At 38.3% G+C, this 16,979-nt stretch overlaps 1 protein-coding gene across 1 annotated transcript in view; it reads left to right on the top strand.

The window, feature by feature from the left end:
* Positions 1 to 16,979, top strand: part of klhl32 (kelch-like family member 32) — a gene marked incomplete at its 5' end in the record, with an annotated part of 41,503 nt that overhangs the window by 8,630 nt on the left and 15,894 nt on the right. Inside the window, 2 exon segments of the mRNA XM_014031640.1 lie at positions 9,396 to 9,503; positions 16,820 to 16,918. Of these exon segments, the coding sequence (XP_013887094.1) occupies positions 9,396 to 9,503; positions 16,820 to 16,918 (207 nt within the window).

The following is a 16,979-nucleotide window of genomic DNA, read 5'->3' as shown; positions in this document are numbered from 1 at the left end:
GGGGAAACTCTGCATCAATATTTATTTGTGTAATGTGAGCTGAAACAGCTGAGAAGAAACAGGAGTTGCGGCAGGCAGTTCTTGTGCGGCAGGGTTAGGGGGCGCTCCTGAGCCCAGAGATTACTCTGAGCTGCAGAGGAAGTAACAGCAAGTTAACTACAATTTTACAGTTAGCAAGTCAAGTTCAATGTTTTTGGTACCTGTTTTGTAAACACAGTTTAATAAAGTGAAGTAAAACAGTCAAGTGAAGGAGAAATCCATTKGTTTTTTTTCCTCTTGTCAAACGTGACTTTCAGAATGGAGGATTATACTGTATATCAAAGCTCAAACTATTTTCTAAACTGGACTTTTAATGGACACAGCAAGAAATAATGTAAACAAGACCCACACAGCTGAGACAAGGAGCTGTTTTCAAACAAGAGGAGTGACTGTGTGGATGTCCTGGGATGAACATTTATTTGTTTTCCCTGCTTTTTTTTTCAACTTGTGACAATATCTGGACTCAGGTGGGCTATATGTTGCTGGTGCATGGACTTCGTTTATCAGTAAAGGCCTGACATAACAACTTTGTTTTAATGAAATAGGCATCAAGTGAGCTACAGTTTCTGTGAAAACTACAGTACTGATATGAGTTATGAAACATAACTCATTAACTTCTGCTAATCAAATGGTGAATTAGTTATTCTGTAGGGTTCATATACTGTATTTATTCTGATGAACGAACAGCCATGAACCTCACCGCAATGTCACTTTGCTCACGCAGTTGTTAACAAAGTGGTGAACCTCGCCCCATCCTTGCTTGTGAACTGAGCCTTTCAAGGATGCCCCCTTTATACCCGAATCATGAAACTCGCCTGTTTCCAATTAATTAATTGTTCATCTGTGGAATGCTCCAAACAGATGAGTTTTTTTTCAGTGTTCCTCTGCTTTCCCAGTGTTTTTGTTTCCTCTGTCCCAGCTTTTCTGGAACATGCAGGCATCAAATTCAAAGTGAGTGAATATTTGTTAAAAACAAAATAAAGTTTATTCGTTTGAAGATTAGGTTACTTTTTTTTTTGTAGCATATTCAATAGAATATAGGTTTAAAAGGTTTTTGTAATCAGCATATTCTGTTTTTATTTATGTTGTGCACAATGTCTCAACTTCACTGGAACTGGGGTTATAGGAGGAAGAAGTCAGGTGTTGCAGCGATATATGTGAGGGTAGTGCAGAACTTGTACAGGGACAACAAGATAGTTGTGGGATGTGTGGTAGGAGTGACAAAAGGTGTGTGTGYGATTACATCATGGACCAGCTTCGAGTCCCTTCTCAGTTGCAATGTAGATGGACAGGGTGACAGATGAGGTCAGGCAGTAGTCCTCATGGAGTGTGATGTTTGCAGAGGATACTGATCCGTAGTGAAAGTAGGGAACATAAGAAGAGATCCTCATTAGAGAAAGGAATGAAAGTCAGTTGAAGCACAACAGAATCCACGTGTGAATAAGAGGGGAACATGGGTGAACAGTGAACAGGGTGTTGAAGTTGCATTACTGTAAGCATCTGGAGTCAACCATCCAAAGCTACAYGGAGTACACAAGAGAGGTGAAGATGAGGGTGAAGGCTGGATGAAGTCTGGGGTGGAAGTTCCAACTCTTTATTGGGGTTGGGGTCAGCAAACACTTTTTTTTAAAGCAACCAAGAGTCACTTAAAAATATTGTCAGATGTAGTGTTGTGAAATAAAATAAAAATTAAATAGGCATACTGTATTCCCAGGTATTCCATTTGCAGAAATTAAAATAACAAAAGTGACACYTGCATCCATATGAAATAATTAGACACAAAATGAAAGTTTTATCATGTCCACAGAGAAAACTGAGCAAATACATACTGATGCTGTCATTTGAATCTGTAAACAAAAACTCAGCTGTTTTCAGTCTGCAGGATGAATAATGGTGAGAAATTGTCCATGTTCATCAAATATGTAGTTTTTCACAGTCTAAAGACTTGTGGGACAAGGGATGCACGATATATCGGCATTAACATTGTTGGTATGATAAGTAAAACTGGGCCGATATTAATGTCTGATATTGYTTTCCCACTTTTTAGCTTTGTGTTTCTTTTTTGGGAGGGGAGATGGTTGGTCGAGTGGTATSTGTTTGATCATGATCTATAGTGATAGTGACGCTGCACATCCAGGAATAACTGAGAGAGCCATGTCAGCGTCTGGTCATTTTTTTATGGTATTGAAAAAAGATACAAGTGTATTTGTGTGTCTTTGTATAAAAATAATGTGTGTGCTTGTGTAATATCAGAAAATATCGGTTATCGGCCATGACACCAGTAATAATATCGAATATCAATTAGACCTGTCACGATAACTAATTTTACTGGACGATAAATTGTCTCAGAAATGATTGTGATAAACGATAATATTGTTGGAGACCAGTTTAAACTAATATAATGATATAACAACCCCTGTTTACGGAAGTTTATATTAAAATTTACARAGTGTAAAAAGAAAAAAACAACTGTTGGCAATCCCAAGGCATCACCAGCTGTTTGAGGGCATCAGAAAACTGAAGACGCTCYTCTGGCTAAATGCCTCACAGGCTTTCATGCTACAGAGGTTAGAGACCATGCACCTGACAAATACCTGATGCCAGAGTTCACTCCTCTCTATGKTAAGAAGTCAAAAAGAGGGAGACACMAAGAAAACAAAAAAGCAGGCAAATGAAAATTATTGTTCTCATTTTAATTTATCTTCCTCAATTTAATATATCTTACGAATAATTGATTTATTGTTTATTGTGACATGCCTAATATTGATATCTGCTGAAATTTTCACATTGGTGCATCCCTAATTACAACCATTGAAGATAGATTTAATTAGGCTTGGATTAATACTTTTTGTGGTAACTGATTGTCACTGATCTAAAGCAGCTTTACAAGAATTTAACACTGTAAATAAATACAACATAAACAAACCAAAGACATTATGGCCAATAAATTTCACCAATAAATCATAGACAGATTGGTTTATTTTGTTGTTCGTCAATAGAACTTACTGTTCTACTGAAATAAATAAACAAGACTTATTGTTCCTTTAAATATTTTAGAAATATTACTGTTGCCATCTTGTAGAAAACTAAAATATTTTTTGATTTGAGTAGAATAATAAAAATAGAACTTCCTCAGTGGGTATCAACTCCAGTCTTCCACATGAAAGGCAGGAACGCTCATTGTGAAACTAAGGAAGATGAGAAATTGTCTAAGGGAATTGCTGAAACTACTTAAATCGAGTTAAAAACTATAAAATGCATTATTAAAAACTGGAAGGACAGAGGGGAAACATCATCTTCCAGGATAGAATGTGGTCTGATGATCGTGATCAGCGATCCTTTAACCTTTTGGAAAATCAAATTATAAAAAGACAGTGGTAGAAGTCATGGCTCTGTTTAATAGTGAAAAATAAAAGCATTTCCACTTGCATAATATGAAGAGAACTCATGGGATTGGGAAAAGCATTTATCGATTAGGCTAATGTGGAATAGCTTCAGTTTGCAAGGGAGCATAAAGATTGACCTCTGGAGCAATGGAAGAAGGTAATGTGGTTTGAGTCCAGATTTATCCTGTTCCAGAGTGATGGGTGCATCGTGCCGATGGTGTAGAAAAAACCTTACGTTAGAGGAGGAAAAGTACCAATTTCTGACTTCTGTGCCATAGCTGTTTATCTGCCATCATGGGTGGTCCTGCCTTATTAGCTTGTGCATTGACTGCAGGCTCCGTTGTGGAGGGAGGACTGTTGTGCAGCAGAGAGCAGTGGGGTGGGACCAGTAAAGTGTGCTTTTTCAAATTTTCAGGCTAGGTCCACAGTTTTTTCAAAACTCTCTTCTTCAACTTTAGTCAAAGCTAAAGGTGACCATTTTTTTGCCAGGCAGTGTAAATGATGGATATGCTTTATTTTTTATATTGCCCAAAAGTGTATTTTCCAGAAAGAATTTATTTAATCTTTGTTTTTTCAAAACTGTGTGTTCTGGAAGACAAGTGACAGAAGAAGATATGTGACTGAAGGATAATTACAGGACTAAAAGGAAATGTTTAGGCAGTGGGAGTAAGACCTGCTGTGCTGTATGGTTTGGAAATAGTGGTACTAACAAGAAGACAAAGAGGTTGATGTGGTAGAGATGAAAATATATAGGTTTTATTTGGGCGTGACGGAAACAGATGGGATTAGAAGGACAGGATTATATCAGATGATGGTATGAGTCTTCCCCAAACGAGAGCACCTGAAAGAACAACAAAAAACAAGAAAAAGTCACATCTTAAAGTATAATAAAATATTCAAAGGACAACTAAGGTAGATGTTCATATGTTTTGTTAATTTCCATAATAATAACCAGAGCAGCTCTTGGTAAATGCAAGGTCACAGAACAGTATGGGTGGAGGATGTTCCTTTCACACTTCTGCCTAGGGAGCTTCAGTTTATGCCAGTAGTTTCACACTGTTCCAGGGGACGTAACACTGCCAAAAGCACAYCAGTGATGTGTCAACACAGGAAGGAAACAGGACTTCACAGGTCAATAAGAACAGAAATACTGATTAAAGTGAAAAATATTCTCTTCAGTAGGTTTTTGCATATACAGTATAGTTTGTACATGTATAATTTTTACATATATAATTTTGCAGCTCAACATACAGGGGATCAAATAGATGTTTTATTTATGGAGGAGTTGTTCATGCTGTGGTATTTATCAGTAAAAAATAGTAAAAAGAACAGCAACAAAAAAGTCTTCCCATTACAGTATAGTCTAGGTTCCAGACTGGCTTGGGAACAAGGTCAGAATGAAACAATTTCCAAGACAAGTAAAAATAGCCTCAGCCAAAAAGAAATGACCCAATATTTCTCACAGACCTGGAGACAGCCCCACCCAAACCTAATATTTTACTGGATGGGTGAGGAAGTCACGAGTTCTTGTCTGGAGATATCACATCCAGCAGACACTCATCAATTTTGCCGACAGGTCAGACTCACTGAAGAGCTACCCTCCCACTGCAGAACTGGGGTCTGCTCTGAAGCTCAGTGTACCTCTGTGGTGGGTTTATGGACTGAACTGCAGGAGCCATCCGTCACCTCTCTGTCAAAGCCAGGGGCGTTCAGGTGATCAGCTCTGCAGACACGGAGGTAGACTCTGCCTCTGTTCATTTTATTTATTTATTGTTTTGTTTCACACTCTGACAACACACCCTGAAACCCCAGGCCCTCCTGTGCTTGGTGGACCAATGGATTCTTAATTAGCACAGCAGTGAATCAACAAGGCTGAGTTCTGCACAGTCATTGGTGAAAACTCAGCGTAGCCTTGAGGCGACCCGATCTCACTTATCAGACTTAGAATTAAAAGTTCATGTGTGCTGTGAATCAGGGGAAAATTGGACAAATTTGAGTGATTTCAAGATAAAAGGAAATGCTACGCAAACTGAACAGCTAGTGGGCCTTTGAAGCTGTATTGCTGTGTGATTTTGCAGCACACTACCTCTGTGATTGAACATAAAAAACTATCAGATAGTTAAAAACTGCAAGTTAGTATATTTTCTATCTCAAGGCAATTAAAGCAACATTGTCTATATTGGCAACAAATCCCAAAGGCAGATAATTATTATGCTGTTTGTATCGCTGTAATCTTGAAGAAAAATGTAAATTAAATCCTAATTTCTTTCATCGTTCTCCCTGTCCATGTGGCTGATGTCTTCTGGTTGGCACTGATCAATAGTCCTGCCATCCCCCCATGGTGTGACACCAGTCAATAGCTTTGATTAGTGAGCTGGCAGCTGAACTCCCACACAGCAGAGCCAGACTGCAGACCCCACATCCGCTGCTTTGATTTCGCATGAAGCTCAGCGTGCATTCATGTGACTGCATATCTCTGTGTGTGAATGCGTGTGTGTGTGTGTGTGTGTTTGTGTGTGTGAGGATGAGACAGAGAGGTGTAATACAAAGTACTGATTGTGCTGTTCGTCTCTGCTGACCTCCTAGGTTAGTAAATCAATACAGAGAAAATCTCCAGTGTTGTGTCTGCCAGGTTAGTTCTAGGCTTTTCCGCTCATGGTCACAAATAAAACCAAATTTTCAACCTGTCAGTACTGGAAACTCTCATATTTGATGAAACAAAGCTGGATCAATGGTAGCAACAAGGCCCATTGGTTGAAAGACATTTAGTGATGCAGGGTTTGCCTTTATTTAAAGTAGTATCACATTGTGCTTTGATAGCTGGAGACTAGTTTGCGAGTAACAAACTCGAAAAGGATTTGAGAAAATCGGTCACAAATTTTTTGAGCCTGTTCAAATTTTCACTCTCTGCATTTCAAGCAAGGATAATAAAAAACCTTGAAAAATCTTTGAGACATTTTGGAGATATCCTCAAGTCAAGAATGCTGTTTACCAACTAGTCACAGCCCGCTGAGACACTACCTTAACCTGTTAATCTGCGGGCCTAACCCTAACCCAAATTAAATAAAGTACTGCTCTTGAAAGCTTTGGAGTAAATGCACAAGCCTTAGTCTCCATGATAAGCTATCAATCTGCATTTTTAACTTGAGCAGTCATTTGTGTAACTGTAACTAGTATTTAGTCATTGTAGTTAAATACACTATAACAATTAACCTTTTTTTAATTTCCGAAAGTGCATATCAAAGGTAACTTGATTTTCTACACAGCTGTGGTGTCAGAATGAAGCTCAGAGCTGATTGGCCAATTCTAGTCAATCCATTGCATGCACCACAGACAGGTGGAACATGAGGGGCTTGCTACACATTTTGGGCTCTGGAGAGTCTTTAGATGAACCCAGTTGGTCAAAAGAGGTGTCAATCGAAAGCAGATAACCAATCAAACTACTTGAACAGCCTAATATGCTAATTCAAAGTCCCTGGTAGGCTATAAAGAGGCAGGAAGTAACCACAAACTGGGAAAGTATTGTAGGCGGTACGTTGGTGGTTAAGGGGTTGGTTGCCTGCACGTAAGCATTTAGGCTTCTGTTATCATTAATCTTTTGTTTCCATCACACATTTTGATTCACAGTAAATCTTCTCTTGTAGATTTATTAAAACTCAACAGAAAATACACAAAACATGCAGAAAACATCAGGAATCATGMGCTATAACTTTTGTTAGCATATGACATGGATGTATTCAACAAAAAATATGAAACATTTACCCTTTTACAACAGTGGGGTTTTGATAAAACAAGGGAGAAAATCTCATTCTTATTAGAGTTCTGTAGTTCAGGCATATTTTTAGTGAAAACATTGTTCAAACAGGTCTCAAAAGGTCACTGAATTGACATTTTGATATATTTAATGCTTTTTACACAATCACAAGTTTTTAAATGTTATTTTTGGAGAGTTTACCAAAGCAAGTTCAATTTTTAGAGTTTAAAATTTCCAATTTCTTTAAGAACAATTTTTTTTTATTTCCACAATCTTATCTTTACATTCTTAGACTATTTACACATAGAAACATAAGCATTTTGTCTTTTTTTAACCCAGTGTTTCTGTCACTGCTATAAGACTCAGTTTTCTTTCAAATTACCCCAGAATACAGAAAGTGCCAACCCATTCTCACTCCCAACTCGTCACATATTGACGCTTTTCCAAGGTTCCCACTGCGTCCAGTTTTGACGCGTCAGGTACCTCCCTCCCATCAGTTATTGACAAGATGGGGTGGAATCCATGGTCATTATTTCAGAAAGTGTAGAAAATGCACAAATCTAAMCATCCCAAAGCCTAAAATGACCTTTATTCTCTCTAGACATTCTGTCCCAATTAACCCTCAACTAGAGGTGTCCCGATACTGATACCAGTATCGGTATCGGGTCKGATACCAGCATCAAGTACTCGTACTCGTACTCGTAAAAGCCGGCCGATACTCTTAACCGATACCGCTTTTGTCCCCTTTTTTGTTCCTCCTGTGCTGCACTGCAGCACAAAGGGTAAACCACAATCCATACCAGGCGGGGGCGCTAACACACTGACAAGTTATTTCCGACCGCACCCCCGAATAACCGAAGAAGAACGATGAGAAGAAGAAGAAGTAACGTCGGCAGTTTGGAGATATTTTAAGATCGGCACGGAGGACACCAAACAAGCAGACTGTCTGCTGTGCTCTGCTAACTGTCAGGGGGAGGAGCGGAAGTTGGATGTTTTAACACCAGCAATTTGATTCAACATTTGAGGACAAGACATGACAAAGAATTCAAAGAGTTTGCTGCTGCTAGCAGTAGCCTTCATAAACAGCACTGTTGTTGCAGTAACTTCAATGCTGTTTTTTTCCTTTCTTGTAGAACAAACTAAGACYTAAGCAGAATATGGAAGGAAGTTTGTTGTAAAAGCATTTTATTTTTCCCTCTGGTTCTTCTGAGACTTTGTTTTAGTTGTTCCATTTAAGTTTGAACTGAAATTTACTGCACTTTATTACTATTAGTCATTTTTTTTAACAGTTTAAGACTGAAGCAGAGTAAACTTCTATAGATATGCTGCTAAAATTTACGTTATAGTTTACATTTTAATTTAAATTTGGTAGTTGCATGTTGAGGAAAATGAATAAAAATAACTTATTTTGTTTTTTAATGTATGCAACAGCATTTGTTTTGCAGTATTTGTATTCATACATTCAGAGGGAGTGTGGCCTTATAAAAAAGAGCCTGTTTGAAATAAAATAAATGGTTTCAAAAGTTATGGTGTTATATATATACCAACTTATCTACTTGTCAGAGTTTGCACTACCTTTTTATTGTCAAACATAATATTTACCCATCAATTTTTGCTTGATAATTGCATTTCATTTTCATTCTGTTTAATATTCAACAAGTTGAACAGATAATCCACCGTAACCTCGCTACTTGGTATCGGTATCGGTGAGTACCTAAACTGAAGTACTCGTACTTGTACTCAGTCTTGAAAAAACTGGTATCGGGACACCCCTACCCTCAACCCATATCCCTAAAATTAACCATTTTTAGAAAGTGTAGGAAATCCACATCAACTGCGTGTCCCAAACCCTAAAATGACCTAATATTCGCCCTAGACATCATATACTGTACCTGATCCCACTACCTAAAATTTACCCTCTCTATTATTAACCATGGACCCCAACTCAAAGACCCCTATATTTTGCAACCMGACGCGTCAAAACCGGATGCAGAGGGAACCTTGGAAAAGCATCAGTATGTGACGAGTTGGGAGTGAGAATGTGTTAAAAGTGCACACTCAATCTTATATAGGCTTTCACTGTAACTATCTCCGACTTGTCTCTGTTAAACTAGAATTAAAGGGTCGTTTTTAGCTTGTCATAAAAATGTTGGATTATATATTTCTGATACTGTTCTCCCTCAGCTGAGCTCAGTGTTTGGACTGTGTGTCACCAGGCCATGTTCAGCCTGTGTATGGTGGAGAGTGAGGCAGACGAAGTGACACTACAAGGAGTGACCAGCGTTGGACTCAAACATGCTTTGGATTTTGCCTACACTGGACAGGTGAGCATGGGCTTTTTCAGGTGGGCGATACCTTTCATTCTGAAAACAGAACATGATAAACATATTGTCAGTTTTATTACTGGGACAAAAGCTGCTAACATGCATATGGCTTCCATGTATTGGTGTCAAATGACCTTGACCTTTCACAACCTGTAGCATATTTATTTTTCTAAATAACAAACCTAATGAGAATTCTCCTAAACAAAACAAAGATATTCAGACCATCAGCCCTCCACCAACATGCTGACAGATGAATTTATGTTTTTGTGCTGACATGGGTTCCACTAGCCTGGTTAAAACCAGACCCTGTCCTTCAATTTGCCTCGTACAAGGGTCTGGACTTGCTGCATAGAGAAGCGTTTCTTGCAGGAGACGTGGCCTCTGCTGAAGCAAGTGTGTGTTGTCGGTGTGAAGGAGACTAAGCTAAGAAGCTAACCGGAAATCTCGTGTGCTGTAAACAACCCTACTGAGACGAGAAATAAACCGAGCCGAACAAGACGACTGTAAATGAGAGCTGCTGCTTTGTCAGACAAATTTATTTTTATTTGGAAGCCTTATCAACACGGACTGGCTTCATTCACTTCCTCCACTGCCGTATGCTAAACTAACTGGCAGACACTGCGCAGAACATCGACGTCATTCAAAACTCCGCCTTCTGTTTGCTGATTGGCCCAGGTAAAATAAACTATAACACTGCACAGAAAATTGACGTTCTGTTCTCTGATTYGCCCGGCTBAAAATCTGCCAGCYAAATCCATCTCAATGGGAGAAGTCCCAGACGGAGCAGTGAAGAGAAACTAGAATTGAGCGGAGCTGTATAGGAAGGCAAGGGCCAGGCTAGGGTTCCACAAACATCAACCTAGAATAATCTAAAGCAGGGATGGGCAACTTAAATGATGGAAGGGGCTACCATTTTTCTGTTGACACTACCAGGGCTCGTATTTATCAAACTTCTTAGAGTGAAATTTTAGACTTAAGTGTTGAAAATTTCTTAGATTTGCTCCTACTCTCTGACTTGTGTAAAAGCAAATTATCAAAATTCTTAAGTCTAAGAATCATTCTTACTCTCCTGGAAAGTTAAGACTGCACCAGAGGACTCTTAAGTGGTTAAGAGTTGCCACTAGGGGTCTGAGATGGACTGAAGACAGAGATCACACAGAGAACATACGTAGCTGTCCTCCTTCCAGCCTGAGTGTTATTCTCAGTTATAAGGTGGAAAACAGGTTTAGTCAGAAATACAAACTAAATAAATGTTTTTAAAAAAAGAAACTACTCATAAAGTTGGACTAAAAGGCAGATATTTGTGTGGCTTTTGGATATAATATTAAATATACTCAACTGGTGAGAGCATGCAAACCCCCCCTTCTAAAAAAATTGCAGTGGGATTGAACTTTATCATATATCACGTGATACAATGATGGAGTGCGCATGGGGGGTGGGGGTGTTAGGATTAGGGGTTGTGTCCTTGTGTGCTCACACACCGCTTAAAGTAAGACTGAGAGTCTGAGATGCTTGATAACTGACTTTTACTCTCAGATTTTAACTAAGAATTTTTTACACTTAAGTCCACTCTTAGCAGCATTCTTAAGAGTAATTCTAAGAAGTTAAAAAAATCTGGGCCCTGGTCTGTAATTCGGTCATGTTTCATCATAAAATGATCTTAGTTTAAAACTCTGGATTGAAATTTGGCGGGAAGTATGCATTCCTTTAATCAATGCTATGCAAATTAATTTAAGCCAAAATTAAGACCTTATAATCTTTTGGACAAAAGAAAAACTTTTAAAATTTTATTTGATGTTATTATATTTTATTTATTTATACCTGGATTCTAAGTAAATTAATTTCAATGGGCATGGAACTCACAAAATAATGTATATTTGTGCTATAAAAATGTAATTGCTATTGACCATGGCCTCGGATGTCACAAAACTAATTCAAACCATGGATTTTGCAGATTACCTTTTTAATCTCGGCATTCTAAGCTCCTACAGCAGGATGAGATACAGAAATGTGCGTTCTATACCAGATTTGACCATGAACTGGTCTCTACGCTTCAAGCTGCGGTCCAACTGGACGTTTTTGTGGGACATTAAAAAAATCTTATTTGTCTGAATTAAAAAAATACAAAAAACTAATATTAGAGTAAATCTGCAGTAGCATCAGCTAAGAGATGTGATTTCACCTTCACCTTGAAGTGTGTAATCACTTTTCTTTTTTTCCAACCTTCTTTTGTGCCTGTGATTTTCACTGCCTTGTGACTTATTGTACAGTGAAAGGCTTAGAACTTGGTAATTACTCCTGATTTCATTACAACAGTGGAAATGAGCAAAGAGTGAGACAGTAAGTAGGTCAACTGCAGGCTTGCATGCCACCCTGCTTTGCTTGTTTCTGCTCCTGTCTGCCTGGGGTAAATGGTAGCAGATCAGATGCGGGCAATATGCTTATCTCCACACCGTAGATAATGACTTACTAAAAATCCTACAGCCACGAGTTAGAGGCCAGCAGGTTAGAGTAGACATGTCGTCACAGGATGCTGTTCAGACTTCAAACCTTTACTGTGGGTCATTTCAGTTTTATACAAGAGTGCTGAGACAAAAACAATTTTCCTGAGCTGAAATGTGAAGTGGATTTTGTTTAAGGAGAAGAGCTTTAAGCAGTAGACATGCAAGTGTTTTAATTTGATTTCTCCTCCAGGTGAAAGTTCACATTTTAAGTCAAACCTCCTACACTAAACCAGGCAGACAGTGACAGAATAGACTTCTGCTGTGTGAGTTTGAAGTGCTCTGCTCTGTTTGTTGTGGACCTCTGCAGTGAGGAGTGTGAGAGCAGGATATGAAGAGGATACACTCGGTGTTATTACAGTCATTACTCCAGCTCCACATCGCGGCTGCTGTGCCCTGACAGGAGGCTGATTAAGTCAAAGAAAACACAAGTTGTTAGAGATGTGACGTTCGCGAACGATCCGAATCTTTTGAACGGCTCTTTACAACGAATGATAGGACCCGAATCGCGGGCAGTAACGAGCCATTTGTAGTTTTATTTCTTTATTTTTCATACTTAAATTGCTCCCGCTTTGCTTTTTCACAGAAAACAAGTGGACTTGTTGAGTACAGAAGCTCACGGGGGGGGGGGGGGGGGTTTCATCTTGACAAACACATGATTCCACCCACGTGACGGGATGACGTCATTACGTACGGCTACGTGGTGATGTATTTCCCTACGTGATGACGTAATACGTTCAAAATCGAACTGCTCCTTTGAATGGCTCTATGAAACAAACGGCTCCCTAAGATTCGGATCCCTTCAAAGAGCCATTTGTCCCATCTTTACAAGTTGTGATGATTTTTTAACAATAATTTTGCTTAGGTTGATAACAGATTTATGAATTGTGTTGTTTTTTGCCTACTACCAATGGTGGGCAGCACTAATTCAAAATTTAGTTGTGCAATTTCTAAAGCGCTAGTCAATTTATTTAGGTCGACTAGTGCCCACCACTGCCTACTACAATACACAACGCAGCTGCTGCCTACATGTAAACAAGATATTATTAGGTACATTTAGTCCTTTCTAACATTCATATGAACACAAATTTATAAACTTACATTTGACCTTCATAGTAACGTATATAAACCAATCACAACTAAAGCTGTGCTTTAGAAACTTAATCAGCAGTAATACCATGGAAAACAAATTTAATTCTCTACTTTAACACAACTTTGGAAGTGGTGGAGTGTTGGATTGACTTCCTCCATTCCACTAGGGGGCTCTGTAGGTTGTTTACTTTTGTTCTGAAGGACTTTGTGTGAAACACAAAGAACCATTTCACAAAACCGGAAGTGAATTTGTCAATAAGACAAGCAAGCTTATCAAAAATAATAATAATAATACTCAAGAAAACACAGTTAAATACATGCAGAATGTAGTAAGTTGTTTGTTATTGCAATATTTAACATGTGTGTTTTAATTTGTAAATAGGGTTTTCTAAACTTAAAGCATTCAATGTGCACCTTCTGCTAATTCAGTTTTGGAGTGTACCTAATTCAAGTTGGCTGCCCAAGCCAACTGACCTTAGAAAGCACAATTATACCTATAATTTAGCTAGTTTTACAAAAAGTGAGCTAATAGTCAGTATGGCATCACATTTTTTAATATTTTTATTTACTGTTAGATCCAACATTGTTTCTCTATATTAGCAAAATATCTCAAGAAAGAACTATTTGACAGATTTTATTTAGGGTGCAGTGCACCGATTTCCTTAATTTTGGGAGATCAGCGATTGGCCGATACATGAGAAGCCTATCTTATTCACCAATCTTATTTACCTTTGCAAAGGTCAGACAGCCACTGTTTCTTTTTACTCTGCTGTGGACAGAGAAACATAGTCTTTCCAGCGTGTCCTGGGTCTGCCTCCGGTCTCCTTCCAGTGGGATGTGCCCGGAACACCTCAACAGGGAGGCGTCCAGGAGGCATCCTAACCAGATGCCCGAGCCACCTRAACTGGCTCCTCTCAACGTGGAGGAGCAGCAACTCTACMCTGAGTCCCTCCCGGATGACTGAGCTTCTCACCCCATCTCTAAGGGAGAGCCCAGACACCCTGCGAAGGAAACTCATTTCGGCCTAGAAATTCTGTCCATAAAAGTTATGAACAGAATCGGTGACAAAGGGCAACCTTGGTGGAGTCCAGAGCAGTGTGGTTTTCGTCCTGTCTGATCCCTCACCTAGGACCTGTTTGACTTGGGTGACCCTACCGGGGGCACGAAGCCCCTGACAACATAGCTCCTAGGATCATTGGGACACCTAAACCTCTCCACCACGATAAGGTGGCATCGCAGGGAGAGGTCACGTGAGGTGATACGCAAAAAATCCTGGCAATTTCCAAAAGGCTGCTAAGAAACTGGGACAAAATTCAAGGATTTTTCAGAAGATGCCCCATAATTTGATCTTAGTTTACAAGTTCTACATTAAAATTGTTGGGCAACATACATTCCTTCAGACAAAATTCATCTAATATTTTCTTCACCCAAAATTATGACCTTATGATTTCATAATAAGCATTTAAATAATCCAGTGTATAATAGAATCCATCCTTGTAGTCTTGTACATTTGTGATACTCACACTGAAGTCTAACATATCCTGCTCAGCTTTTAGTTTAGAAGGATGTTGCATTGAAGTGATAGAGCAAAAACAGGGAGGCTTTTATCGGATTGTTTCAAGTGCTGTTCATTCAATTAAACTGGATACATTTGAGTACAACAAGAACAACATACAGTATGTCTGGATAAGTTGTTGCAAACACAGTAATGTAAAATCAAGCAGACTGTTACTAAAACAGAAGTACTGTTCACTTTAATTTACACATTTATGCTTCAGCCATTGACCTTATTCACAATAAGACAATATTCCAATTATGCTGTTTGAACCTGTTCACATTTTTACTCAGCCTTCTTTTAAATCAATTCAAATCTCTTTATTATTCATCAAGTAGCAATTAGAAGGCACAAAAAGTAGATACAAACTCACACACAAGTTGGTATTTCTATACTTTTTAGGACTGTACACTGACTTCCTTTCATTTCTGTATCCTAACCCTGATCCCATTACATACATAACCCTAACCCTTCTCCACTCATACCTTCGTTCTAAATCTAAACCCCCAACCCAAAAATGGCATTCCTCCAAATTAGGACAGGACTTTGGTCCCAAAAATGACTACTGGTCCTGACAAAGTGGGTTTTTATACCAGTAAAGGTTCTAAAAGGTTAACAAAATTCAGGTACTTGTGCTCATAAATGATAAACAGTTACTGCTCTCTGCAAACTGCATTCCCAAGAGTTTACAAGTTTAAGATGAAATTTTCAGATTAAAAGCATGTCACTACAAAAGATAAATAAAAACAAATTAAGAAAGTACCATGTGCAGTTCTTAATTGACTGAATGTCAGTAGAGTTAGAAAGGATAAGGTAGTGGTTTAATTAGCTGGACAGGCCTGTGGACTAAAAGGTGCCCTCCTCATTTGAGTCCTGGAGAGCCCAAACAGAAGGTAATTTCTGTTTTGCTAACAGATACACGTTAAACCAACAGAAACATCTGAACTAACATAGATGTGGGGTGCAGCTGTGATTGGGGAGCTGAAGGCAGGTGTAACCCAGGGAAACACAACAAGTGACACAAAGAGGAAACTAACAAAACAAACAAAAAAAAAACCTGCTGAGCACAATCAGTCCTTAACAAGGAAGTAACACAAACACAATAAACTCAAATTGTAAAACCAACACAAAATCATGACACAAAGTGTAAAATCTTATGGACATGATAGTGTGATTAAGGTCTGATTAAATTAGATGACCATATTCCACATAGTTTAATTCAATTAGTGTCTCATCTGAATATGAATATGAACATATTTAAGTGATTTTATTAGAAAATGCTGTTTGTATTACATTATTCTTTTCTGAGTAAAGTTTGAAAGCATTACAACATCTGAATCATGCATCTGTACTGGTTGTGTTACTTAAGTCTTGTATAGAAAATGACTAAATGAATGAATTATTTCTAAATTAACATCAAAATTAAACTAAATACAAATACAAATAAATGAAAGGTCTAATATTGTTTGAAGGAATGCATATCACCTGCTGCCTTTTGTCAGAGTTTTAAACTAAAATTATTTTATCTTGAAACAAAATAGTGTCAGACATTCTGAAAATGACTTTATATGGAAACTCAATACTCATATACAGTATGTTGTGAATGACTCTCAGCTACTACCACATCCACCTTTAACTAAACATCTGTATAAATGAATTGTCTATTGTCATTTCTGTATTAATTAATGTTGATTAGCTGTATTGGCCGTCTTGAATTGAGCCAAAAATTAGATGCACATCCATTACTTTCTTTCTTTAGATTAATGTTTGAAACTTTCAGTAAATCTGTACATCAGTTGCTAACAAACAAGAAACACACAGACATGAAAAAACACTTATTGTCCTTTCTACCTTTAGTGATAGGTGATAATAATAAAAAAACATAAAATACAGTATTTGACGGTAAATTCAGTTTTGTTTTGTTTTTCTTTTACAAGTTATACAGCAACTGTGTGGATGTTTTTCCAACACTGGTACATAATTTTTTTATTTTTAATTCTGCATTTTCATTTTGTTCTATTTTTTTGCCACTTTAAAGGCCATCCTGAATATAAAATTACCAGAATTATTTAGTTCATCTTATGAATGTTAAAAAGTGTCAAAATGAATTGCAGCTCCACTACAAGGAAACGTAAATTCTGATGACTTTGATTATCTGCTGTGGGCAGATTCTGCTGGAGCCATCTGTCATCCAGGACGTCCTGTCTGCAGGCAGCCACCTTCAGCTGCTGGAGCTCCTCAGCCTCTGCTCACACTACCTCATCCAGGTAAACACACACACACACACACACACACACACACACACACACACACACACACACACACACA

The sequence above is a fragment of the Austrofundulus limnaeus genome, unplaced genomic scaffold (genome assembly GCF_001266775.1).
Source record: "Austrofundulus limnaeus strain Quisiro unplaced genomic scaffold, Austrofundulus_limnaeus-1.0 Scaffold1292, whole genome shotgun sequence".
Lineage (NCBI taxonomy): Eukaryota > Metazoa > Chordata > Actinopteri > Cyprinodontiformes > Rivulidae > Austrofundulus > Austrofundulus limnaeus.
The sequence above is the reverse complement of the archived record's forward strand: the minus strand, read 5'-3'. Positions and strand labels throughout refer to the sequence as shown.